Source organism: Canis lupus, chromosome 10, assembly GCF_011100685.1.
Source record: "Canis lupus familiaris isolate Mischka breed German Shepherd chromosome 10, alternate assembly UU_Cfam_GSD_1.0, whole genome shotgun sequence".
Classification (NCBI taxonomy): Eukaryota; Metazoa; Chordata; class Mammalia; order Carnivora; family Canidae; genus Canis; species Canis lupus.
Window position 1 is genome coordinate 36,546,173 of NC_049231.1, and position 25,052 is coordinate 36,571,224.

At 39.6% G+C, this 25,052-nt stretch overlaps 1 protein-coding gene, 1 long non-coding RNA gene and 1 pseudogene across 3 annotated transcripts in view; 1 reads left to right on the plus strand and 2 right to left on the minus strand.

Annotated features, from left to right (window-relative positions):
* LOC111097683 overlaps positions 1 to 25,052 on the plus strand; it is a 145,868-nt gene that overhangs the window by 56,723 nt on the left and 64,093 nt on the right. The window lies entirely within an intron of this gene.
* On the minus strand, positions 6,568 to 16,171 carry SULT1C4 (sulfotransferase family 1C member 4). The gene is made up of 7 exons (XM_038550864.1): positions 15,765 to 16,171; positions 14,703 to 14,828; positions 13,602 to 13,699; positions 12,558 to 12,684; positions 12,247 to 12,341; positions 8,775 to 8,955; positions 6,568 to 7,853 (listed from the first exon to the last, which is right to left on the minus strand). The coding sequence occupies exons 1-7, from the start codon at positions 15,931 to 15,933 to the stop codon at positions 7,738 to 7,740; spliced, it is 912 nt and encodes a 303-aa protein (XP_038406792.1). The 5' UTR covers positions 15,934 to 16,171; the 3' UTR covers positions 6,568 to 7,737.
* On the minus strand, positions 10,576 to 12,085 carry LOC119876726 (annotated as a pseudogene).

Consider the following 25,052-nt stretch of genomic DNA (forward strand, 5'->3'; position numbering starts at 1 on the left):
GCTGAAGGTGGCACTAAATCGCTGAGCCACCCAGGCTGCCCGAATTTTTAGTTTCATACAGTGTAGTCAGAAAATATGTGTGATATGATTTCAGTCTCCTTAAATTTATTAGGACTCATTTTGTGGTCTAATATGCAAACTATTTCTTCATAAGACTCTGAGTTACCATCTAGTATCCTTTCATTTCACCATGCAGAACAGATCTAATGGTGACAAGCTCCCTCAGCTTTTGTTTTTCTGGGAATACCTTAACTTCTCCCTCAGTTTTGAAGGATGGTTTTCCTGGCTATAGGATTCTTGGTTGACGTTTTTTTTTTTTTTTTTTCCCTTTTAGCAGTTTGAATGTATTAACCCACATCATTCTGGCCTCTGAAGTTTCTCATTAGAAATCTACTTTTTTAAAAATAAAGGATTCTATTTATTTATTCATGAGACACACACACACACACACACACACACACACACACACACAGATGCAGAGAGACAGGCAGAGGGATAAGCAGGCTCTACCAGGGAGCCCAACGTGGGACTTGATCTTGGGTCTCCAGGATCAGGCCCTGGGCTGGAGGCAGCTTTAAACCACTGAGCAACCTGGGTGGCCTGAATCTTTGTATGCTTTCTGATTGTCTGGTTAAAAACTGGACATTTGAATCTAATAATGTGAAAACTTTGGCAATTAGATTCTTCCTTTTTCCAAGGGTGTGATTTTTTTTTTGTTGCTGCCTTTATTGTTTTTTTTTTTTTTTTTTTTTTAATTGTTGTAGGCTGTCTTTTTGCCAAAATTCTTCCTAAGATGTAAACTTAAGATATTCTCAAGTCTTTTCAGAGCCTGTGCCTTTCCCTGGACATACATGACCACTTTAAAATTTTTCCTGTATATGTAGTCACTTTTGAATGTCCCAGTCTCTAAGATTTGAGTTTTGAAAAGAGACAAAGAGGAAAATGAAGAGAGAAAAAGGGTACCAGCCTTTTATTTATTTTTTAATTTTTAAATAAAAAAAAGATCTTATTTATTTATTCATGAGAGACACACACACACAGAGGCAGAGACATAGGCAAAGGGAGAGGCAGGCTCCATGCAAGGAGCCTGATGTGGGACTCCATCTGGGGACTCCGGGATCATGCCCTGAGCTGGAAGGCAGACGCTCAACTGCTGAGCCACCCAGGCGTCCTGGGTACCAGCCCTGTAAATCTCATGGAAACCACTTTATCTAGAGAAGGAGGGGTTTGCAACAGTAAGGGGAGCTGCAGTAACAAAGGCTATCTGCCTCTTTTCTCCAATTTGATCATTAGTAGCAATCAGTCATAACGGTCACAATCAGTCACAACAGATGCCTAATATTTGAAGGTGAGGATCTTTTTGGCTCACTTCGGCTCCCCTAACAAACTGTGCATTTGTTTCAGGAACATGTGTACAGTTGCTTGTCATGGTGCTGGGGGCAGCTGCTACTGTACCAAGAGCTGAAATAGGCCAAAATTAATGCAACTTACAGTTCAACCATTTCCCTTAAGTTGCAGGTCTTTAATGGACTCCAGAATTCCAAAATGGTTATATTAGAGACATTTTGCGAGGGCAATTGTCCAGTGGGGGCAACAAATTCCTTGTGCTTTCTACTGTTCCATCTTCCCAGATGCAAGATACATTTTTTTTTTGTTGTTGTTGTTGGCAGTTTTTTATTTTCTGACTTTCTGAAATATATCACCTGAATGTGTGTGTGTGTGTGTGTGTGTGTGTGTGTGTATGTATGTGTGTGTGTTTATTATCCCTGTCTTCGGATCTGCAAGCTTTCTGCTGAGAAAATCCCTGATAGTCTTATAATACTTTTTCTGGTACGTAATGAGGCACTTTTCTCTTTCTACTGTCAAAATTCTCCCTTTGTGACTTTTTATAGCTTGATCATAATTGTAGTGGTGTAGATCTCTTTGAGTCTATTTTATTTTATTTTAAAACGTATTTATTTATTTTTTTAGAAAGAGAGAGCACAAGTGGGTGGAAGGACAGAGGGAGAGAATCTTTCTTTTTAAAAATAAATTTATTTTTTATTGGTGTTCAATTTACCAACATACAGAATAACACCCAGTGCTCATCCCGTCAAGTGCCCCCCTCAGTGCCCGTCACCCATTGACCCCCACCCCCCGCCCTCCTCCCCTTCCACCACCCCTGAGTTCATTTCCCAGAGTTAGGAGTCTTTATGTTCTGTCTCCCTTTCTGATATTTCCCACACATTTCTTCTCCCTTCCCTTATATTCCCTTTCACTATTATTTATATTCCCCAAATGAATGAGAACATACACTGTCCTTCTCCGATTGACTTACTTCACTCAGCATTATACCCTCCAGTTCCATCCACGTTGAAGCAAATGGTGGGTATTTGTCGTTTCTAATGGCTGAGGAATATTCCATTGTATACATAAACCACACCTTCTTTATCCATTCATCTTTTGATGGACACCGAGGCTCCTTCCACAGTTTGGCTATTGTGGACATTGCTGCTATAAACACCGGGGTGCAGGTGTCCCGGCGTTTCATTGCATCTGAATCTTTGGGGTAAATCCCCAACAGTGCAATTGCTGGGTCATAGGGCAGGTCTATTTTTAACTCTTTGAGGAACCTCCACACAGTTTTCCTGAGTGGCTGCACCATTTCACATTCCCACCAACAGTGTAAGAGGGTTAGAAGGAGAGAATCTTAAGCTGACTCCCCACTAAGCACAGAGTCTGATATGGGGGCTTGATCTCACAACCCATGAGATCAGGACCTGAGCTGACAGCAAGAGTTGGATGCCTAACTGACTGAGTCACCCAGGCATACCTCTTTGAGTTTATTTTAGTGAGAATTTGTTGAGATTCTTGAATTTGTCTTTTTTTTTTTTAAGATTTTATTTATTTATTCATGAGAGACAGAGAGAGAGAGAGAGAGAGAGAGAGAGGCAGAGACACAGGCAGAGGGAGAAGTAGGCTCCATGCAAGGAGCCTGATGCGGGACTCAATCCCAGGTCTCCAGGATCACACCGGGGCTGCAGGCGGCGCTAAACCGCTGCGCCACCAGGGCTTCCCTTGAATTTGTCTTTTTATTACTCTCCTAAGATTTGGGAAGTTTTCAGCTGTTCTTTTTTTCAAATAACCTCTCTCCTTTTTTTTTTTTTTTCTTTCTATTCTTCTGAGACTTCTTCTTCTTCTTCTTTTTTTTTTTTTAATAATTTTAGGATGTTTTTTTTTTTTTTTTTATGATAGAGAGAGAGAGAGGGAGAGGGAGATAAAGAGAAGCAGAGGGAGAAGCAGGCTCCATGCACCGGGAGCCCGACGTGGGATTGGATCCTAGGTCTCCAGGATCGTGCCCTGGGCCAAAGGCAGGCGCCAAACCGCTGAGCCACCCAGGGATCCCTCTTCTGAGACTTTTATATTGTTCTTGAATATCTCTCATGAATCCCTTAAGCTTTTTTTGCTTTTCTTCATACTTTTTTCTTTTTGCTCTTCTGACTCATTTTTGTTAAGTTCACTGATTATTTCTTCTGTTTAAGTTCTTTTTAATCGTTTTTTTTTTAAAAAAAACTAATAGTTTCTATATCTTTGTTAATATTCTTATTTTATTCATGCCATGTTTTCCTGACTTCATTTAGTTGGCTGTGTGTGTGTGTGTGTGTGTGTGTGTGTGTGTGTTTTAGCTCATTGATCATCTTTAAGATGGTTATTTTGAGTTCTTTGACCAGTAATTCATAGATATCTGGTTTTTTTAGGACTTACTTCTGGAGATTTATTGTGTTTCTTTGATTGGCCATGTTTCTTTATTTTTTTTTATGCCTTATGATCTCATGTTGAGATTTAGGTATCTGTAAAAACTGTCACTTCTCCTAGTTATTATAGATTTACTCTGTATAAGGGAAGGTCTCTATCAATCAGTCTAGTTAAAAATTCTGGGGATCTCTCACGCTTTTTCTGGGAATAAGACTTCTCTGCCTTGTTTCTCAGTTAAAGTGGTTTGTCTTTTTTTTTTTTTTTTAATTAAGGACTTGTAACCTCTTGCTTACCTTGGTATCTTTCATAATGTAACCTCTCTGATGCTGTGGTAGGTTGTTCTCAGCATCCTTCAATCTGGCTTTCAAAGTATATTACCTTTATCATTAGTTCTTTGAGTCTGGAGAGATAGAAACCATTTACTTTCTAATTTACTATTTTATTGTGGTGTTTTTAATCCCAGGGTGAGTTTTTATTTCTCTAACACAGGATTTAAGTTTGAATTGGTGTGAAATGCTTTTTTCTTTCTTTCTTTCTTTCTTTTTTTCTTTCTTTCTTTCTTTCTTCTTTCTTTCCTTTTATTATTATTATTATTATTATTATTATTGTTATTATTATTATTTTTAAAAATTTGTTTATTTATGATAGACATAGAGAGAGAGAGAGAGAGAGAGAGAGAGGCAGAGACACAGGCAGAGGGAGAAGCAGGCTCCATGCTGGGAGCCTGATGTGGGACTCGATCCCGGGACTCCAGGATCGCACCCTGGGCCAAAGGCAGGCGCTAAACCGCTGAGCCACCCAGGGATCCCCTCATTATTATTATTTTTAAGAGGGTTCCCTGCTGGGCTGAGATCAAGAGTTGGATGCTTAACTGACTGAGCCACCCACGGTCTGCTGAAATGTACTTATTTTTAAATTGTGTTTCTATTGGTACTTTACTAATAGACAGGAGCCAGGTAGCAATAGGATTCATTCCCACCAAATTTTTTTTTTAAGATTTTATTAATTAATTAATTAATTAATTAATTCATAGAGACAGAGCCAGAGAGAGAGAGAGGCAGAGGCACAGGCAGAGGGAGAAGCAGGCTCCATGCTGGGAACCTGACGTGGGACTCGATCCAGAGTCTCCAGGATCAGGCCCTGGGCTGCAGCCAGCGCTAAACCCCTGCGCCACCGGGGCTGCCCCACCAAATTATCTCTTACTGTTGCTAAGAATATGTGTTCTTTTTAATGTTTTACATAGAATTATAATACTGATTTTTTTGAGCTGTTTCACTTCTTACATCTCTATACATGCAGTTTGATTTTCTCTAATATTTTCTTGAGTTCAAACCTAAACTTCCTCCACAGGAGTCAAAGGTTATTGCACATGTATGATAAAATACAGAATGTGTGGAGTGCCTGGTTATGCTCAAGTCATGATTTCAGGGTTGTGAGATCAAGCCCCATGCTGGGCTCTGCATTGGGCATGGAGCCCACCTAAGATTCTTTCTCTTGCTTTTCCCCTGTCCCTCCTTTTTCTTCTCTTAAAAAAACCACACACACACACACACACACACACACAGAATGTGTACTCTGTATTGGTAGGATTACAAAACCTAGATGCATTATCGTAATTTTCTGCTAAAATGGAAATAGTGTTGACTAGATCTATAACATAATGTGCTAATCACTAGTTTTGAAAGGGGAGAAGCCAAGTTAAGGCCAGTTTGAGTTCTGTTTGGGGCTAGGTCTAGGTAACCAAAATATACAGATTGATTTTGCCTGCCAAGAATATATAGGTGATTTGGAGGAAAGTAAGAGGTAGCACCTTGAGTGCAATGTCAAAAGTCCAAGGGCCATGGACTGAGCACAAGCTGTCTGTGCTGAGGCACAGCAACAGGTCTGAGCTGTCTGTGTGAGGCAACAGGGCAGGGCGTGGATTTTGGTGTCTTGGGGGAGTGATAGTATGCGGGGGAGAACTGAACACAGCCACAGAAGGCACTGAATTCAGATAAGGGCCTGCAGAAATTATGCCCAGTTTCATGAGAAACCTAAGAGATATAAAGGTATAAGGGACAAATTTTAGACTGGACATCTGCTGTGGATGTCAAGTGGGAGGCTATTGTTGGCTTAGGGCTCTGTCTACTTCAGAGCATGTAGACAGTGGGAATGCTTCAGTTATTCAGTTGACTATTGTTAAGCTTCCCTTGATCATGGGGGATGATGGACAGTTTGATGCCAGTCTGGTTGTTTTTGGGTTGGAATCTGGGTTGGGTAGCCTTTAGTTAGACGGGATCATGATGCATCTGTGATGAGTCTGTGGCAGGAACAGGAAGGGAGACTCTATTCAGGTTTTGGAACCATTGGAGCTGTGTTTGAACTTAAACGTTAGTATTTCTTATTTGAGTAACTTAACTAATATCTCTAGACTTTAGTTTTAGTTTTCTAATTGGGATTTAGTTTTCTAATAATGCCACATTCAAAGGATTGTAAAAATAAAATGTCTTATTCAATAGAATTTTCTCTGAGGATAGAAGTGTTTTATAATGTCCAAGTGATAGCTACTAGGCATGTGTTGCTACTGAGCACTTGAACTTTACTGAATATGAGTAATTTAATTTTATTTAGTTTTAGTTAATTTAAAAGCCACATGAGGCTAGTAGCTAGTATATTGGACAAAAGCTATAGACGATAGCTATTATAGGGACTACTTAAAATATAAAAAGTTAGCTTTTAGAATTTCCTTGACTGATATATTCTTTCAGTTACTTATTTTTGTGCTTGTCATATTTTGTTTGATGTGCAATGAAATATATAGCAATGTTTCTATCATGGAGAAAAAAACAAAAATTTTAATAAATTTAAAAATTTTAATTGTCTTTTAAGAGAATATATACATACAAGAGATACAATATACTTTAATTTTAATGACAAATGAATTATACCAAGTGTAGAGGACTTCAGAAAAGCAAATGCTATCTTCAGGATAATGAACTACTTGCACTGGTTATTGAAGCATGTTATATATTTTGGATAGGTAGAAAGAAAGGAAAGGAAATTTCAGATGGAGGCATGGTAAAAATAAAACTAGTAGGATAGGAACCTGCAAGATGTGATTAGGACTCAGTGAGTAGACTTATTTGCTGAAGTATGGAAGTGGTTTAGAAGGTGAAATTAAGCTAGAAAAGTGTTTTGGAAGGTGAGATCTACCATATCATATCATTATAGCTCCCTTTGAATTGATGGCTAAAAAAACATAGGATTTAGAGCTAAAGAGAAATATAATGAAATTTTGTTTTAGGAAAGTAACCCTGGTAGATGTGTGAGAGACAGAGAAACGAGTTATGAAGCTTATACTAGTATGGGCAAGAGGTTACATGTTTCTGAGCCAGAAGGGTGGCTACACGAACAAGACTCCATAGACGTAAAGAGTCAAGATGTGACTCCAAGACTCAATCGGCATTAACTGGGGTGAGAAAAAGAGTTAAGTATATATGATGTGGTAAGAGATAGGCATAGATGTATTATAGGAGGAACACTGAAGTGAATCAGAAAGTTTTATGAGGAAACAGTCACTTGATGGTTACTTGACTACCAAGAAATTTCTGGGAGAGATAGTCACTATCTACATATTTTAGTGCTGCATTGAAAAATTAGCCTGAACCAATGCTTACTTTGAAAGCTTTAGTGTTTTCTTACACAAGGAATGAGACATTTCTAGTATGTCAACAAACACATGACCTGTCGAAAACATAAATATTATGATAATCAGCGATGATGCCATGATTGTAATTAGTAATTATTGAACCTTCTTCCTCCACATGCTATCATGCTTCCACTTTCTACCTTGTGCTCAATCTCTGCTAGCTTTATTCCTATTTTTTTTAGAGTGAGCAAGAGCAAATATAATACACAGCTAGTCTGAGAATCTGAATTTAGTATCATGTGGGTAATAAAGTTTTATTGGTTATTACCAGTAAATTAAGTAACAAACTAAAAAAATGTTGGTTCTTTTCTTTTTTATGAGAATTGGAAGTGAAAAGTTAGATTGGTATCAGCCATTTTCTTCTTGTAGTCTTCATTAAATCTTTCATTCTGAGCCACGGTAAAGTGATTCTTCCAGTCTCCAACTATCCCTGAAACAGTTATGTGGGAGAGAGTCAGCTTGCATTTCTCTATTCTCCTGTTTCTGTGTGTATACTCTATCTTCCAAGGGGGCAATATTAGACAAATTATTTCTGCTGCTAACCTGTCAATTTCATTCTGAAAGTTTAGAATAATTTCTTATCTGATTTGTGGGACAAGGATATCCCATTACCTGCTGAGTCACATTAATGGGGGAAATGAAACTACCAAAATTAAAACAGCAGGCCTGGGGAATTTCTTGTTTTTTTCCTCCTGCCTCTTTGCACATCAAATTGTGGTAGGTACTTATGCCTATAGTTTTTATCTACAGGCCCACTGAGAAAGGCTTGCATGTGGAAAAACTCAAGGTACAGTTTTGAGGAAGAAAACCAAAAAAGATCCACCAAATTCTCCAGTTGCAATCCCTGTAACCTTTCTGCAGATTGTTTTTTTTCCCATAGGGCTTACCATCATATATTATTCTGAGTATTCTTGTTTATTTTGTTTGTGGCTAGAATATAATGTTCACAAGGGAAGAAATTTGTTTGTTTACTGTTAACTGAACATTATCTAGAATAGAGCCTGACTCATTGTAGCCACTCAATAAGTATTTTTGAATGAATAAATCCAACCAATAGCATAAAGCCCTTATAAGTCTGTTATAAAATGGATTCTTTGCTCTATCTGATTTAATTCTGCGTTTTTTCACCTTATCAGCCAGATCTCTGGAAAGGGGGCATAAGGAGTTTGACCGCACCTCACTCTTCAATAGTCTAAACATTGTTTTCATTTCATTCCTGATTTGCTAAATACTTTTTTTCCCAGAATCATTTGTTATAGATCTTATTTTTCTTAGCCACAGAAAACTCACTCAAGGCTGTTAAAGACTGGATGATTCTTTAAAGATTATGACCAAAAGAAAATATAAAAACCTTTTCTCATGAATGGAGACACAGAGTGGTTCATGATTTTAGCAGGAACTGATGAATAGTTTGACATTGGATTCTCCTTCATAACATCAAATGAAGTGTGATGGACAATTTTATCTAGGATTTCATCATCTAGGTTTTTTCCAATAAACTCTGCCACCTTCTGAATTTCATGCTTTGTATTCTATGATGAGAGTCAAAAGAAAAGTGAAGATTTGGTGTAAGATAATTGGTTTAAAAAGAATATTGAAATGAATTAATAACAGTAATCAGTCACATGTCATGAGTTAAAATAAAACAAAAAATCTTAGGGGTGCCTGATTGGTTCATTCAGTTAAGCATTCAACTCTTGATTTTGGCTCAGGTTATGATCTCAGGGTTGTGAGATTGAGCCTTGTGTTGTGCTCCACACTCAGTGCAGTCTTGAGATTTTTATCCTTCTTCCTCCTGCTCTCATGCACTCTGTCTCTGTCTCAAATAAATAAATAAATAAATAAAACCTTAAAAACAATCTTATCTCACAAATACTCAGCTATCCAGAAATAACTTATTTTAACATGATGGCTCATATTGTTCTATTTTTTAGTAGCTGGAATTACTAAACTTTTCTTGCTCTAACATAGAAGCAAAAACTGAATAGTATTCATGAAAAATTCACCATATAATGACATGCAGTGCATGGAGAATGTTTCACTGAGAGTTATGCCCAAATGTCTCACACAAGTCAGTTATGAGAGGGTTCTCGTTCAGCCAAATGTTTAAGAGAGAGAGTCCATAGACTGATGATAACAACAAAGACATTGGAGCATGGGGCAGACGATTTAAGCCTGTCTTCTATTCTGACATTGATAAAAATGTCCCAGACCTTTTTAGTGGTGGCAATAAGTAGCAGCAAGAGAATGAGAGATGGCTATTTTGCACCCATGAGATACGCAAGAGGCACCCATGGCTAGTAAGTCTACTACCTAGCATGTCCAGGAACTGAGGAGCTCAGTTCCAATGTTTCCTCATCAGAGGGACACACAACCCTAGGGAGCTGTCACTATGGGAAATCCCTATCTCCAGGAGGAGTCGTAGGAGAGGGAAAGTGGAAAAGTTTAGCCTGAAAACTGTGTATTCTGCTTTAAAAGCTTGGATGTCAAAAGTAGTGCTTAATTTAATTGGCCTCACATAGACTGGGAATCAGCAAGAGTGATGAGAATATTGAGCTTTGAGTAACTAGTCAGGGGACATTCCAGAACATGATCACAGAAATATTTAAAAGGGATCTAGGGACTCTGAGGTTAGACTACCTGTGCAATAAAGTTTCTTTCTAGCATTCACAATACATTAGGATGTACTCCAGTAAAAGGGTGTCATTTCTGATGACATATCCTTACTTTGCCATATGTCTACATATGGTAGACAATTATCACCTACATGGAGTTTTCCTATTCTGAATTTATTTATTTATTTATTTTAAAAAAGACACATTTATTCAGCGTCATGATCAGACTATTACATTTAGCAATCAACAGCATGGGTGCAAAAAAAAAAAAAAAAGAAAATCTACACTAAAACCCTTTGTTGGAATGCTTTACACTTTCCACAGAACAGAAACTAAAATAACCTGTTATACAATTAGTCACAAATACAGTCCTTGAGTTTTTTGCCCATACACATGAGTATTGTCTAAAACATGTCTTCTTTGTAGCAGCTAGGCCCTGCCACCACTGTGCTTGGCTGAGTTCACAAATCTGTTGTAACCTGTAGCTTCCCTGTCACTTCTCTGGCTCTCCTCTCCTGCTAAGCTTTGTTTCCTGGCAGTAATTAAAACCTTCTGCCACTGCCATAGCTGCTGCTGCTGGAACCACCATAGCCACCTTGGTTTCATGGTTTGGCAAAGTACTGGCCTCCACCACCATAGGGGCCAGAGCTTCATCTCCAACCTCTTGGTGCTCTGGAGAATAGTACAGAGCTTCTGTCTCCAAAATTTCCTCCTTTCATGGGTCCAAAATTTGAGGGTTGATTGTTGTAATTGCCAAAATCATTATAGCTTCCATTACCTCCAAAGTTGCTTCCATCATTACCAAATCTGTTATAGCCATCCCCACTGCTACTGTATCCACCACCACCTCGACTGCCACCAAAGCTACCTCAACCACTGAAGTTCCCTCCATGACCAAAGTTGTCATTCCCACCAAAACCACCTCCATGACCATCACCAAAGTTTCCAGAACCACTTCAGCCTCTTTGGCTGGATGAAGCACTGGCCATCTCTTGCTTTGATAGGGCTTTCCTTACTTCACAGTTGTGGCCATTCACAGTATGGTATTTTTGAATGACAATCTTGCCTACAGAGTCATGGTCATCAAATGTCACAAAAGCAAAAACTCTCTTTTTGCCACTTCCTTGGTCAGTCATGATCTCAATCACCTCAATTTTCCCATACTGTTCAAAATAATCTCTTAGATGATGTTCTTCAGTGTCTTCTTTAATGCCAACAAAAATCTTTTTCACAGTTAAGTGGGCATCAGGTCTTTGAGAATCTTCTCTTGAGACAGCCTTCTTTGGTTCCACAACTCTTCCATCCACCTTGTGTGGCCTTGCATTCATAGCTGCATCCACCTCCTCTATGGTGGCATATGTGACAAACCCAAAGCCTCTGGAGTACTTGATCTTGGATCTCTCATTACCACACAGTCCGTAAGCATTCCCCATTGTTCAAAATGGCTCCTCAGACCCTCATCAGTTGTTTCAAAGTTCAAACCTCCAATGAAGAGCTTCCACAGCTGCTCAGGCTCTTTGGAAGACTCTGACTTAGACATGACGGCGGTGGGAGGAGAGACTTTCACGATGCTTACTCGGCAGCGTCCAGGGGCAGAAAGGAGTAATCTAACAAACATTATCTCCTATTTTGAGTTTAATAGCACCTTTCCTTCTATGGATTCCTCAGTTTGTCATACCTACTCATGGAAGGGAAACTCCTGCCTTACAGCATACTATCCCCTGCTATAATATTTCTTCTTTCTTTCTTTCTTTCTTTCTTTCTTTCTTTCTTTCTTTCTTTCTTTCTTTCTTTCTTTCTTCTCTCTCTCTCTTTCTTTCTTTTTCTCTCTTTCTCTCTCTCTTTCTTTTTTTTAAAAAAGATTTTACTTATTTATTAATGTGAGATGCAGAGACAGTCAGAGACACAGGCAGAGGGAGAAGCAGGCTCCTCGCAAGGAGTCCGATGTGGGAAAGGTAACACTCATATTTTGCCTGTATGGAAAAGATGTACCATTCTCCAGAGCACCAAGAGGTTGAAGATGAAACTATGTGATACATAAACTCATGACATACCATGTGGGCTTTGATGCATGGACAGCAGTAACCAATGAAATGTAGCGTTTTCTATTCCTTGTTTCAAATCTGTGGGTCCCCAGTGGGATACATGCATTATGACCTAAATGTCTTATGGTCCAATGAGAACACATTAGGTGGTATTGCCCCTCACCTTCTTCAGGTCCTCATAGAAGAGGTAGAGAATGCGGTGTTGGTCTTTGGCTTTCCACCATCCTTTCACGTGGTCATACCAAGAACCCCAGCATACTGCAAGGAGGAATGAAAAACGGGGTAATGAATCATAGAAGCCCCCAAACAGATACTCCACTGAAAGGAGAGTTCCTAAAGAGAGGGAGAGTATCACACTGATGATTTCTTCACAGTAAAGCAGGCAGACCCCCAGCATAATAAGGAAATGATTCTTTCCTTTTGGAATGTTTGAGGATTTTGAGAAAGGAAGGAAATAAAGATTAATTCTCTTACCTTTCCCAGCCAGAAAATTCTCAAAATACTCTTCCCAGGTTCCTGGAGCAGGAAGAGATTTATTCATTCTTTGGAAATGGTAATAAGACACCATATTGTCCTTTGGATTTCTTGCCACATAGATTATCTAGGAATGGCAGAAAGAGGGAAAGAAGCAAAAATGGGATTAGACTTATATGTACTTATTGTCCAACAAATTATGTTCAAGTGGATACATTCCATACAGATGAGATTTTCTGATGCTGCATTCTTGTGATACTGGTTTTTGTGTGATTTGAAAAGGATTCAGATCAGTTTGCCTATTGATTATCGTGAAAGATAGACTCTCTTTTCTTTCTTTTTTTTTAAAAGTTTTATTTATTTATTCATGAGAGACAGAGAGATCAGAGAGAGAGAGAGAGGCAGAGACACAGGCAGACTCCACGCAGGGAGCCTGACGTGGGACTCTATCCTGGATCCCCAGGATCACGCCCTGGGCTGAAGGTGGTGCTAAACCGCTGAGTCACCTGGGCTGCCTGGACTCTCTTTTCGTTAACAAGCGAAGAGGTTTTGTTTTTTTTTTTTTTAAGATTTTTAAATTTGTTTCTTTTAGAGAGAGAGAGAGAGTACAAGTGGGGCAAGAGGCAGAGGGAGAGGGAGAGAATCTCAAGGAGACTCCATGCAGAGTGTGGAGTGAGACACGGGGCTTGATCTTAACCATGCTGAGATCATGACCTGAGCTGAAACCAAGACTCAGATGCTTAACCAACTGAGCCATCTAGGTGCCCTAACAAGAGACATGTTTTAAGAGGAAGCTGAAGACCACTCTAGGGTTGTTCTAAGGAGTAAACTGTAAATTCTTTTTGCCTTTTTTTTTTTTTTTTTAAGATTTTATCTATTCATTCATGAGAGACACACACAGAGAGAGAGAGAGGCAGAGAGAGAAGCAGACTCCATGCAGGGAGCCTGACATGGGACTCGATCCTGGGTCTCCAGGATCACGCCCTAGGCCAAAGGCGGCACTAAACTGCTGAGCCACCAGGGCTGCCCCCTTTTGCTTTTTACCTTGCAGTTTTTTTCTATGAAGGATGGTGGCAGCAAATGGATGGGAAGATGTGTTTTCAGGGTCCGTGGTGAGGGCATTTCATTAGCTCTTTCCAAACCTATAAAATCGATTTTTGATTACTTCTCATTATTTTTTTCTTTTTGCTTCAAAATCTTGTTGTTTCCATTATCACTACTTTAGGAACAATTGAACAATTCAAGTCACCTGTGAGAGAACTGTGACTGTAGTTTTTTGATCTGCAAGACTATATCTAGCCTAAGAATGACTTTCCTTTTTAGCTAGAATAGTTTTTAAACATAACAAATAAGAAAATAAATAATTTAGAACCTAAAAAATTCAAACCCTTCTACTATGAAATTATCTTACTTGGGCTTATCCTTGTGGAATAAAATTAATTTCTTTTTTTAAAGATTTTATTTGTTTATTCATGAGACACACACACACACACACACACACACACACACAGAGGCAGGGACACAGGCAGAGGGAGAAGGAAGTTCCCTGTGGGGAGCCCAATGTGGGACTAAAACCCAGGACCCCGGGATCACGACCTAAGTTGAAGGCAGCCACTCAACCACTAAGCCACCCAGGTGCCCCTAAAATTAATTTATTTATTTTATTTTATTTATTTATTTATGATAGTCACACAGAGAGAGAGAGAGGCAGAGACATAGGCAGAGGGAGAAGCAGGCTCCATGCACCGGGAGCCCCACGTGGGATTCGATCCCGGGTCTCCAGGATCACGCCCTGGGCCAAAGGCAGGCGCCAAACCGCTGCGCCACCCAGGGATCCCCCTAAAATTAATTTCTAATAGAGAATGAAAACTTAATGTACTTTTATATAAGTAGTAATTACACTAGAAGACGTCTGGAGTACAGCAATGACCAAACATAGTTAAAAAAATGCAGTCACAGAATCCATTACTAATTATTTGAATGCCTAGAATTTTTTTTCTAGTTTTTTTTTTTGAAGTGGTTGTATCAATTCTTATATCTTTTCTATAACTTTTTTCAGCTTGAATGCCTAGGATTTTGAGAGGGCTATGTGATAGTAAAAACCCCAGGTGTGTATTTAGTCAAGCGTGGTTATTCCATACTCACCAGATCCAATGGATGGGATTATCCATTCAATGAAAGGAATTCGTACATGAATAGGTGCTCTTTGACTTTTGTCAACATCCCCTTCATTTTGTATTAAGTCCACTATCTCCTGAGTCCATGTTGTTCCTTATTCCACGTGTAAGATGAAGATGCATAGACATTTAGTATACTACATTTCTTTAAATGTGATCATATTTGTTAGAACATCTCTCTGAATTTTAAAGCTAGATTTATAGTGCAACTCAGAAAACATTTTTAATTTATGTATTGTGTTAATATAATACGAGTCAAGAAGTCTGACTTCTATAGCAACTTTCGTTAAACTGATTATTGAAATAAGGAAGTAGGTTCACAACATACCCCAAGGGAAGATGGAAATCAAAAAAGTAGTTTTCAAACCCTGAGGGGTCTTTGGGGGCTTCTGGAGGCTGCTGAAGTGAAATCAGCTTTGCAGGACCAAAGCTCTCCTAATTGTTCCCCAAGTTGGTCTTGGGATCCCCTTTTTAGCTTACACACACAAAGCTATTTTTTTACAGGATCTGCAATAACAGCCTGCATCGGGAACAAACAAATCAACAAATCTAGCTGGTTAGTTCTTGGCTGTTTGAGTCACTCTCTCCTGGGGAAGTAAAAAAATATGTACATCACAGGAAGAATTAAATTCTTAAAATTTCACATGTCATTTTATTTTGTTTTATTTATTTTTAAAGATTTTATTTATTTATTCCTGAGAGACAGAGGGGGGTGGGCAGAGAATAGGCAGAGACAGAAGCAGACTCCCTGCAGGGAGCCCGATGTGGGACTCAATCCTGGGTCTCCAGGATTGTGCCCTGGCAGAAGGCAGGCACTAAACAGCTGAGCCACCCCGGCTGCCCTTCACATGTCATTTTAATATTTTTTTTCTCTAGTTTCAGTTTCCACAAGTGATTTGTCTTAGCCATATCACTCTGTCCAGTAAACAATCTTCCAACCCAGATCAGTTTCTTCATTTCATTATTAGTGTATTTTCATTACTCACCTTCCTAATTCTCTTCCCCACCTTCCCCCTCCCCTTTCACCTACCTGCTTTAGGATAGGTGGCAATAAGCAGATCATCAGACTTGGCTTGGAAATTCCAGATCTGGTCCCAGATGTCACAGGTAGGTGTGGGTTGTAAAATCCCCTCCACATAAGCGACAGGTAGGCGTGTTGTTCCATCAAATTTAAAATCCTCCATTTTGTTTAAGGCCATTAGTGTCAGAAATCAGAGTAGTGCTCCAGATAAAATGTTACTGCTCAGTCAGCACAAAGCTGCACTTCTGTTATTGCACAGGCGATGCAAAATTCAGACTGCAAATTCTTCCTGGACAGCTGGGGATGGCTGTCAGTCAAAGGAGAAAGTAGCTACAGCTCTGTCCGCCCAAGTTCCAGGAAGCACGGAACTGCGATGTAGGCCTTTGTACTCAGGCGTTTTCTTAATGAGCTCCAGCCCTCCTCCCAGCCAGGCTGTGACGAAATACCAGAGGCCCTCCCAAGTCCTGGCTGCTGTGTCATGTTCAGATCAGTCCGGTTCTTCTGTGTCAGTTTAAAAAGAGTTAATGCCAAGTTGTTTATGTTCCGTTCTTTATCTTTGTGTTCATGAAATAATTCACAAATATTCATTAATTGTTTCTCCTGTGAATTTTATGCTAATTAAAAAGTTACAGGGAGGGGCAGCCCGGGTGGCTCAGCGGTTTAGCGCCGCCTTCAGCCCAGGGCGCGATCCTGGAGACCCCGGATCGAGTCCCACGTTGGGATCCCTGCATGGAGCCTGCTCCTCCCTCTGCCTGTGCCTCTGCCTCTCTCTCTGTGTTTCCCATGAATAAATAAATAAAATTAAAAAAAAAAAAGTTACAGGGAATTTGCTCATGGAATTAGATAGCAATATAGAATAACTTCCCTGGAAGACTGAAGGGAAATTTCTGTGGGCTCTTGGCAGGGAAGTCCTAGAATTGAATCTCCCAGCACAAACATCTGGAAGGGTCTCAGTGCTGTTATTTTTAAGAGTGAAATAAAAACGCTATATTAGAAAAGTTTCTTTCTTTTGTAGGCTGTACTGTGTCAGTATCAAAACAAGCATGTCTAATTTAAAGCACAAGAGATGCAAGCAATGCCTTGTTTTTTCCTTGGAATGATTTCTGGTTCCCTTTTAAGTTTTAAATATTTTTCTTCTATTCCATTATCTCTTCTCTGTGGGACACTTCTAAAACAAGGCCAGATTCCTTTTAGTTTTCTGGGTTTTTAAAAAGATTTATTAATTTATTTTAGAGAAAATGAGTGTGTGTGTGTGTTCACACAGGAGTAGGGGGGGAGGGGCAGAGGGAGAAAATCTCAAGCAGACTCCCTGCTGAGCGCAGACCCTCCCCCCGCCACTTTGATCTCATGACTTTGAGACCATGACCCAAGCCGAAATCAAGAGTTGGACACTTAACCTACTGAGCCATCCAGGTGCCCCTCCTTTTAGTTTTTAACTGCTAAATATTACCAGTCACCCACCTAGTTTTCCTGTCTCTTATTGTGGTATAATAAAGAATATATCAGGTCTTTTTCTCTGGTTACTTGCAGAGTTTCAAAAACTCTTGTAAGTTCTTGAATGATTGGAGTATCTTTGGTTATTCAAAAAAAGTTCCTTTAGACTATACCTGAGTTTATGCTAATGAGGTGACTCCTGGTGGGCCCTTAGATAGTTTCAGAGGAGGGGCTAGCCACACCAGAAAGATCAAGCAGGTGATTAGAGGGTTGGTTCTTTCAGTTCCATCTTCAACCTCCAGTGAACAGAGAGAGTCTAGAGACCGAGTCCAATCATGTGGCCAATGACACAGTAAGACCCCAATAAACCTGCTTCCTGGAGCTCAATGGAGCTTCCTGGTTGGTGAATACACTAATGTTCTTGGAAGGTGGCATACCTGGATTCCATGAGGAGAGAGCATGGCAGCTCTGTGTTTCCTCTCCATCAAGAGCTTTCCCTGTGCTCCTCTTCTATTTGGCTGATCCTGATCTGTATCTTTTATGATAAAACTAAAATTGTAGGTATAGTGCTTTTAGTGAGTTCTGAAAGTCATACTAATGAATTATTGAACTAGGGGGTCATGGAATACTTCAAATTTATAGCTGGTTTGTCAGAAGTGCAGATGGTCTCCAAGCTTTGCAGCTGGCATCTGAAGTGGGGGCAGTCTTGTGAATGACTTTGCTCTTAACTTGTGGGGTCTGCACTAACTCTAGGTAGTTAGTGTCAAACTGAGTTGAATTGCAGAACGCCCAACTGGTGTCAGAGAATTGCTGTTGGAATATCTTTCTTGCCCTAGACTTTCTCAGAATTCATTCTGTTCTGGGCAATCAGGAATTTCACTTTTGCTTAAAGCCCTTCCCACCCAAACCTTTACAGCATCCCACGAGGGCCTTAACCTCTTACAAGGCTGCAGCCAGAAAGGCCTTTGTCCCATCCTGGCAGGCCCTGGGCTTCTGCCTGCATTGACACTGCTTTTTTTCTTCTGACACTGTCTTTGGTTGTTGCCTGTTTGGTTCTTGTTTGATTTTTTAGGTTTCTCCAAGTCTTTTTTAATGTATTCCTTAAAGGTATCCTTTCTGGGGAGGCTTTCTCTGAACTTCAGTGCCATCTGAAGTAGGTCTCTCCTATTTCCTTGCTTGTGGCACCCTCCTTTCCTTTAGAACAGCCATCAGAATTTAGTCTTGCTTATTTACTTGTAAAATTTTCTGCCTCCTATCCTACACTGTGAGATGTGTAAAACAGGGCCTGGGCTGTCTTGTCTTCTCAGTCTATACCAGCTCTATGCCTAATGCCTAGCATGCTCCTATTTCTTGAGATAAAGAATGAGTAAACCTAAGTAGAAAATGGAAGACGTGAGCTCTGTGAGCCATTGTTATTTTGTGGTTTAGGTGAGCATGGTGGCTATGACTTGGCAGTCTGCAGAAAGAAGTCTTCCTGTATGTGAATCCTGAACCAACTCCAAGTAGCTGTGGGCTTGCAGACTTGTCACACATTGGACACATTGGACACCAAAGATGAAGTTATATCCTTTCCTTCTCCAATTCTTCCCCAAACTACTATAACAGTATACTACTACTACTACTACTACTACTACTACTTCTGACTCTGACTCTGTTATTGCTATTTTTTGGTTGTGGAAAGGAGGTTCCAACTCCCAGTGCACTCATTGGATGTTCCAGTTGCAAACTTTAGTAACCTGTTCAGGTCACAAATATGACCATTTGAAAAAATTATGATTGGGACTTCTAATCTGTTTTTCTTTAATATTTTATTTATTCACGAGAGACACAGAGAGAGAGGTAGAGACATAGGCAGAGGGAGAAGCAGGCTCCCTGCAGGGAGCCTGACGTGGAACTCGATCCCAGAACCCTGGTATTACGACCTGAGCTGAAGGCAGACGCTCAACCACTGAGCCACCCAGGTGTCCCTCTAATCTATTTTTCTCAGGAAAAAACAGAGTGCTGGTCACTCTCCTTAAACAGGTTCTTTTAAAATATTTTTTTACAAAAGGAATCCATCTAAAATATATTTTGATTCAGCAAGCTGTTTTAAAAGACATATTGGAAAGTGAGCTAAGTTTGTATTGATAAAAATTTAATTGGAATTGCATTCACTCCTTGAATCAATATTTAGCTTAGGTTCATTAAAAAATGCCTCATTTTTATGCAAACCTTCAAACCAAACCAGGAGGAAGAAACAATAAGGCCATAATCAATATAACTTGAATATCCAGACTGTGCAAGGATTGAGAAATACTTGTGGCTTACCCAGAACTTGTTTCCATTCCACCTTATTCTATTTAGGTATCCTTTATATTCTTGGAAAATAATCAGTGTCAAAACACAAAACACCCAGTTATATTTGAATTTCAGATAAATAATGAATGAATTTTCAGTATAAGTATATCCCATGTGATATTTGGGACGTACTTAAACTTAAAAAATTATTTGTTGTTTATCTGAATTACAAATGTAACTGGGTGTTCTGTATTTTATATGGAAACTCAGATAGGCAAGAAGATGGTAGCTAAATCTAACTTTAAAACAGAAAAACTAAAAAGAAAAAAAAAGAAAAATAAAACAGAAAAACTCTGGAAGCTTAATGAGTGGGATTAGAAAAATGACTGAATCAGAAACTTTTTAGAATCTCATATAAGCTGAGTGAACTCTAGACTCTTTCCTACTGGTTTGTGGGCAAATGTGTGCTGTTTGCACTTCTCAGTTATTAGCATATTTGCAGGTTCCTCTTCTAGGCCTAGAGATTTACTCAGCTTGTTTTGTGGAGATGGCACTACTCCGTTGTGACTATGGGTAAGGAAATGACACATAAAAATTTCAGTATGAAATTCAATGAATAAACAGAATTGGTATAAGTTGAGTGTCTTAGGCAAGACTTTTATGTATGATTTTTCCTGACCTATCCTTATTAGTGTGGAGGGATTTAGGGGCAGGGAGAGATAGTGGGCACATGTGGGCCTCTTCATACTGCTGTTTCAGGAGAAGCTTACTTCATTGTGCTACAGCATATCCCAATACAGCATATTCTCCAATACCCACTTTACTCAAATGAAAAAAGAGAGAAAAATATTTTGGTGCCAGAAGAGGAGTTTTGAGTTCCCAATATCAGTGAAGAAAGGCAGGAAAGGCAGATAAGCAGCCATAGCTAACATGTTAGGAATTCTGATAGATTGGTAAAGTCCCTAAAGGGGAAGGGGCACTGTTGTCTCTGAAACAGTTTGTGAGAACCACAAGAAGACCTTCTCTGAACTGGGGGCTGTTTTTGCTTTGTCAGTGTTCCTAGGGCCTCAGTAGTTTCTTTTTTTCTGTGAAGCGGCTACCACCTACCTCTGTTCCCAGGAAGTGGAGAGTGAGTGGGGTATACTCTCCCTGCCTTTCCCTCCTTGCTCACTTGAAAACAAGCACACAGGCTCTTTCTCTTTTCAAGCTTTGATGTTTATTGCTACAAGGAAACAGAAGGTTAACAAAAGATAGTCAGTGGGGTATGTATAGAATTTGAATTTTACTGGTCTCTCTTTCCTGACTTCCCTGCTGTGTCTTTCCAAATCTTCATGTGTCTGCTGGGCCAGGATTTAGCTGCTTTCAGAAATTAGATCAGAGGAAGTAGTAGTCAGCATTGACAATGGGAAGAAAAGGTGGAGACCCAGAGCAAGAGACTTTGGCCATTGATTAAGAGATCCTCAGAGATGAAGAGGGGAAAAGGAATTTCCAGTTTCTAAGTGCCTTCCACGTGTAGGATCTTGTGTCTACCTCAGTGGAAAGACAAGTCTCTGCTCGCAGGGAATTTGCAGTCTGGTGTAGAGGTAGATATGCAATCAAGCAATTAGAATATAGTATGTTATTTGCTTTAATGAAGGGTATGGAAACAGTGTTCTAGAGCACTGGAGAAGGAGCACTGAAGTCAGACTGGACTTGGGAGAGATCTTCTGGAATAGAGAAGACAATTAAACTGAGGTCTAAAGGATGTTGGCCAAGTGACTGAGATAGCAAGGGATTCTAGGTAGAGGAGCTTGCATATGCAAAAGCACAGAAAGGTGAAATGTTTTCAGGGGAAGGTGGGCAGCACTGCTGGAGAGTAAAGGGAGTGCAATGAGTGCTGTAGGAAGAGGAGGATAAGGGTCCAGTCTTGCAAAACCTTAGATGTCGCAGATGGAGCTTTAGATACTATAGTTAGATAGTATATCTAACTATAGATAGATACTATACTATCTAAGATATCTATAGATATCTAATACTATCTATACTACTATACTATACTAACTAAGTTAGATACTATATAGGTAAGGAGCAGCTATGAAGAGTTTTCAGGGTGGCAGCAAGTGTCACATTTAATCTTTGCACTAGTTCTTTGAATTGGGAAGTTGTGTCTCAAATTTAGGTGGAAACTTGGAGAGGTTCAAAAAAGGACCTCTACTTCAGAGGCTAGTGGTAAAGTGAGGACTCCCTTCTATTCATTTGACTACAGAGTGCAGGCATCTTCCATTTCACAGAGCTCTATAGTCTGGAGAGGAAGAATATAAGATGAAGTGATTGTTAAGCATCTGTGCCCTGCTATAAGCATATAAGATGAGTGTTGGGTCTGGCTGTAACTGCCTCTAGGAAGACAAGTGAAGTCATTCAGCCCTCGGTCCATGCTGTCAGCCTCCAGTACTCTAGCATGGCAGCTTACAGTTATGACAGTGAAGTCAACTGCACATTTTAGAGAGCTTTAAAATGCAACTCGGTATTTACATGTTAACTTCCAACTCTCTGGAGTGTTTGCTTAGAATGAATGACTTATTTGAGGAAGGGGTTGTGTAACCTGTATATTGGTGGAGGCACTATCTAGAAATAAACGAAAGCCTTTGCAAAATGTGGCCACAAAAAGTCCTTAAAGGTTGGGATAGTTAATTGAAGTCACACATGCTATAGGATTGTTACAGGTTGGAGTCACCAAAAGTAGCATTTTAATCCTTGGGAAGGTATTGTGAATATTTTGCCATTGATATGACTAGGCCATGTGAAGTGTGCCAAAACTAAAGACCTCTCTGGAATTCACTCTTCCTTTGGGAAGTTTGAAACTTCATTAATCATTAGGGAAATGCAAATCAAAACCACAATGATTACTTGGGTGCCTGGGTGGCTCAGCAATTGAGTGGTTGAAGAATCTGCCTTTGGCTCAGAGTGGGATCCCAGGGTCCTGGGATTGAGTCCCGCATTGGGGTCCCTGCAGGGAGCCTGCTTCTCCCTCTGCTTGTGTCTCTGCCTCTCTCTCTGTGTCTCTCACGAATAAATAAATAAATCTTAAAAAAAAAAAAAAAACCTAAGTAGCAGAATCAATGAAAATTTCTACTATTTTTTATTTTCACATCATTTACAAGTACTTCATTTATCATGACACAATTCTATCAAGAGGCACTGAACACAAGTAATTTGAAATATTTTAGTACTTACTGAAATACCAAAAACAAAGACTTTATTCTTTCCTTTAACTTTCTCTTCTCTCCTCTCTCCCCTTTTCTTCCAGTTCCCTCTTTCAGTATCTCTTATCTCTGAAATGGATGAATCACCTCTTGGGTGATTCATATACATTGACTATGTTGGGATGTTTACTTGTCTGGATGTCTCCTGTTGCTGGTCTCACAGCAACGAAGTGAGGTAAAAATTAGTAGGGTGTTTTGGAGACTGATTCCCAGGTATATCTCATTATCTCCTCACTTATTTCTTATTACTTAAGAGAATATCTAGGGAATTGGAAGAGCAATAAATGATGGCTAAATCAAGTGGTAGTGTGGAGAGACCTGGTTATAATGCCTCACATTTGTGTAGTGCTTTGCAACATCTCTGTGTTCCCACATATCCACACAAGGATATGCTAGTGTGGGTCCTGGGCGGAGGCAGCAGAAGATGGTGGACTAAGGGGAATTCTAAATGGCAGATGTCCTTGATGGAAGATATAGGCAAGGAAAACTTCCTTCACCTTACTACTTCCCACTGGTTATGATAACACTGATGGATATCAGATTCAGATTGCCTGATGAGCCTCTCAGTGTCCATGCCTACCATCCATGCATTTTCTGTAATAAGACTCTTTTCAATAATCCCATGAATGATGGAAAGTGATAGAAGTGAATTATCCACACAGAGGGTAGAAAGAATTGAGATAACAGTTCATGGCATGCTATTATCACTGGTTTATGCAAGGCCTCTCTCTCTTATTTTTATCCTTTTATTTATTTATTTTTAAATTTTTATTTATTATTTTTACCGTTATACCTCACCCCCATTGCCCTCTTCCCATAGAATCCATGACATTTAACAAATATCTTGTGGTTTGTAAATGTTCTTACAATATGAATATTTTCAGTTGGAGTGTGTATTTCTAAATTTATATAAACTATATTGGGATTATCTATCTATCTATTCATCTATCTATCTGCCTCATTTGGTTACTTACTTTTTTTCCTCTAAGCACAATATTTTAGAGATATCTTCTTGCTGCTATGTGTAAATCTGTTGCTTGTAATTAATGGTTTTCTGATATCCCAGAATGTGCATCACCACATTTCACCCAATTTACTTTCCTGACACTGAGCACAGGTCGCCTTCAACTCCTAGCCAGCAAAATATAAGGGCACAAGGAACATGAACATGAATATCCATATACACATTCCTTTATGGAATTGCCTAAGCATTTATTTGGAATATATATTAACAGGTAGAATTTCTGGGTTAAGCAATATTTGTTTACTTATTTTGCATAGGTATTGCCAAATTGTTCTGGGTAGCTCTACTTCTGTACATTTTATCAGCAATATGTTATTTGACTTTCTAATTTTTGCTTGTTTAATAGATATGAAGGTGTAGCTCACTGTTTTCATTTGTATTGTTTTTTTAAAAAAAGATGTATTTATTTATTTTAGAGAGAGAGAGCACACATAAGCAGGGGGAGGGGCACAGGGAGAGGGAGAGAAAATTCTGAAGCAGACTCCCCTCTGAGTGCGGACTCCAACTCAGGGCTTGATCCCATGACCCTGAGATCATGACCTGAGCCAAAACCGAGTCAGACACTCAGTGACTGAGACACCCAGGAGCCCCACATCTTCGGTTTTTAAAAACTTTCTCAGAATGCTTTAATTTTATTTTCTTTATGATAAAAGGGTAACTATTTATTTTCCTTATTTCAAAAATAAATTACATCTGTTAAGAAAAATGTAGAAAAATACGCCCATACAGACAGATGAGAAAGAAAAGTTGAAAATCAGGATTTTTCTTTGAAGCCCTTACAGTGAAGTAGCTGCTGGAGGAAGCGGTCTCCTTCTGATCACCCAGCAGCTCTGGGGGTTTGAAGGGGTAGGGGAATGACACTTGACAAATACTGCTTTGTCGGTAGATATTATCATCAATAGCTCACTGCAGCATGGCTTGTTGGTTGCCCTGTGACTTGAGGCTACGGACATGGGTGGTCTGGATTGCTGTCACTTTCTTTAGGAGTAGGCAGTGATGGTTCCTAGGCAAAACATGAGAAAGACCAATGCAAAAAGATTAGCAGCTTTCCTCTACCAGTTCTCCTCTGTCTTTGCTTCCTCCAGTTACCCTTCTGTCCCAGGCTGCTGCCCATCCCCAACCCTTACTCCAACCAAAGTCAGTAAAGGGTCTCCTCAGGGCTTCTCAGGATTATAGGGTTTGTCCCTATAATCCACAAGCCCTTTTACTTCAGTTTTCTGCAGAGTTGGTTTTGAGGAAAAACCAGTCTAGCAGGGATCAGATACCTTTGGGGATAATTCCTAAACTAATATCCTAAGGGATTCATGGAAAAACAATACT

Coding starts and splice junctions, on each gene's coding strand:
- SULT1C4 (XM_038550864.1), bottom strand. CDS start 15,933: ATGGCCTTAAACAAAATGGAGGATTTTAAATTTGATGGAACAACACGC. Junction 12,685..13,601: donor TCATAGAAAAAAACTGCAAG/GTAAAAAGCAAA, acceptor TGCCATTCCTAG/ATAATCTATGTGGCAAGAAA. Junction 8,956..12,246: donor TCTATGAGGACCTGAAGAAG/GTGAGGGGCAAT, acceptor CTCTCATCATAG/AATACAAAGCATGAAATTCA.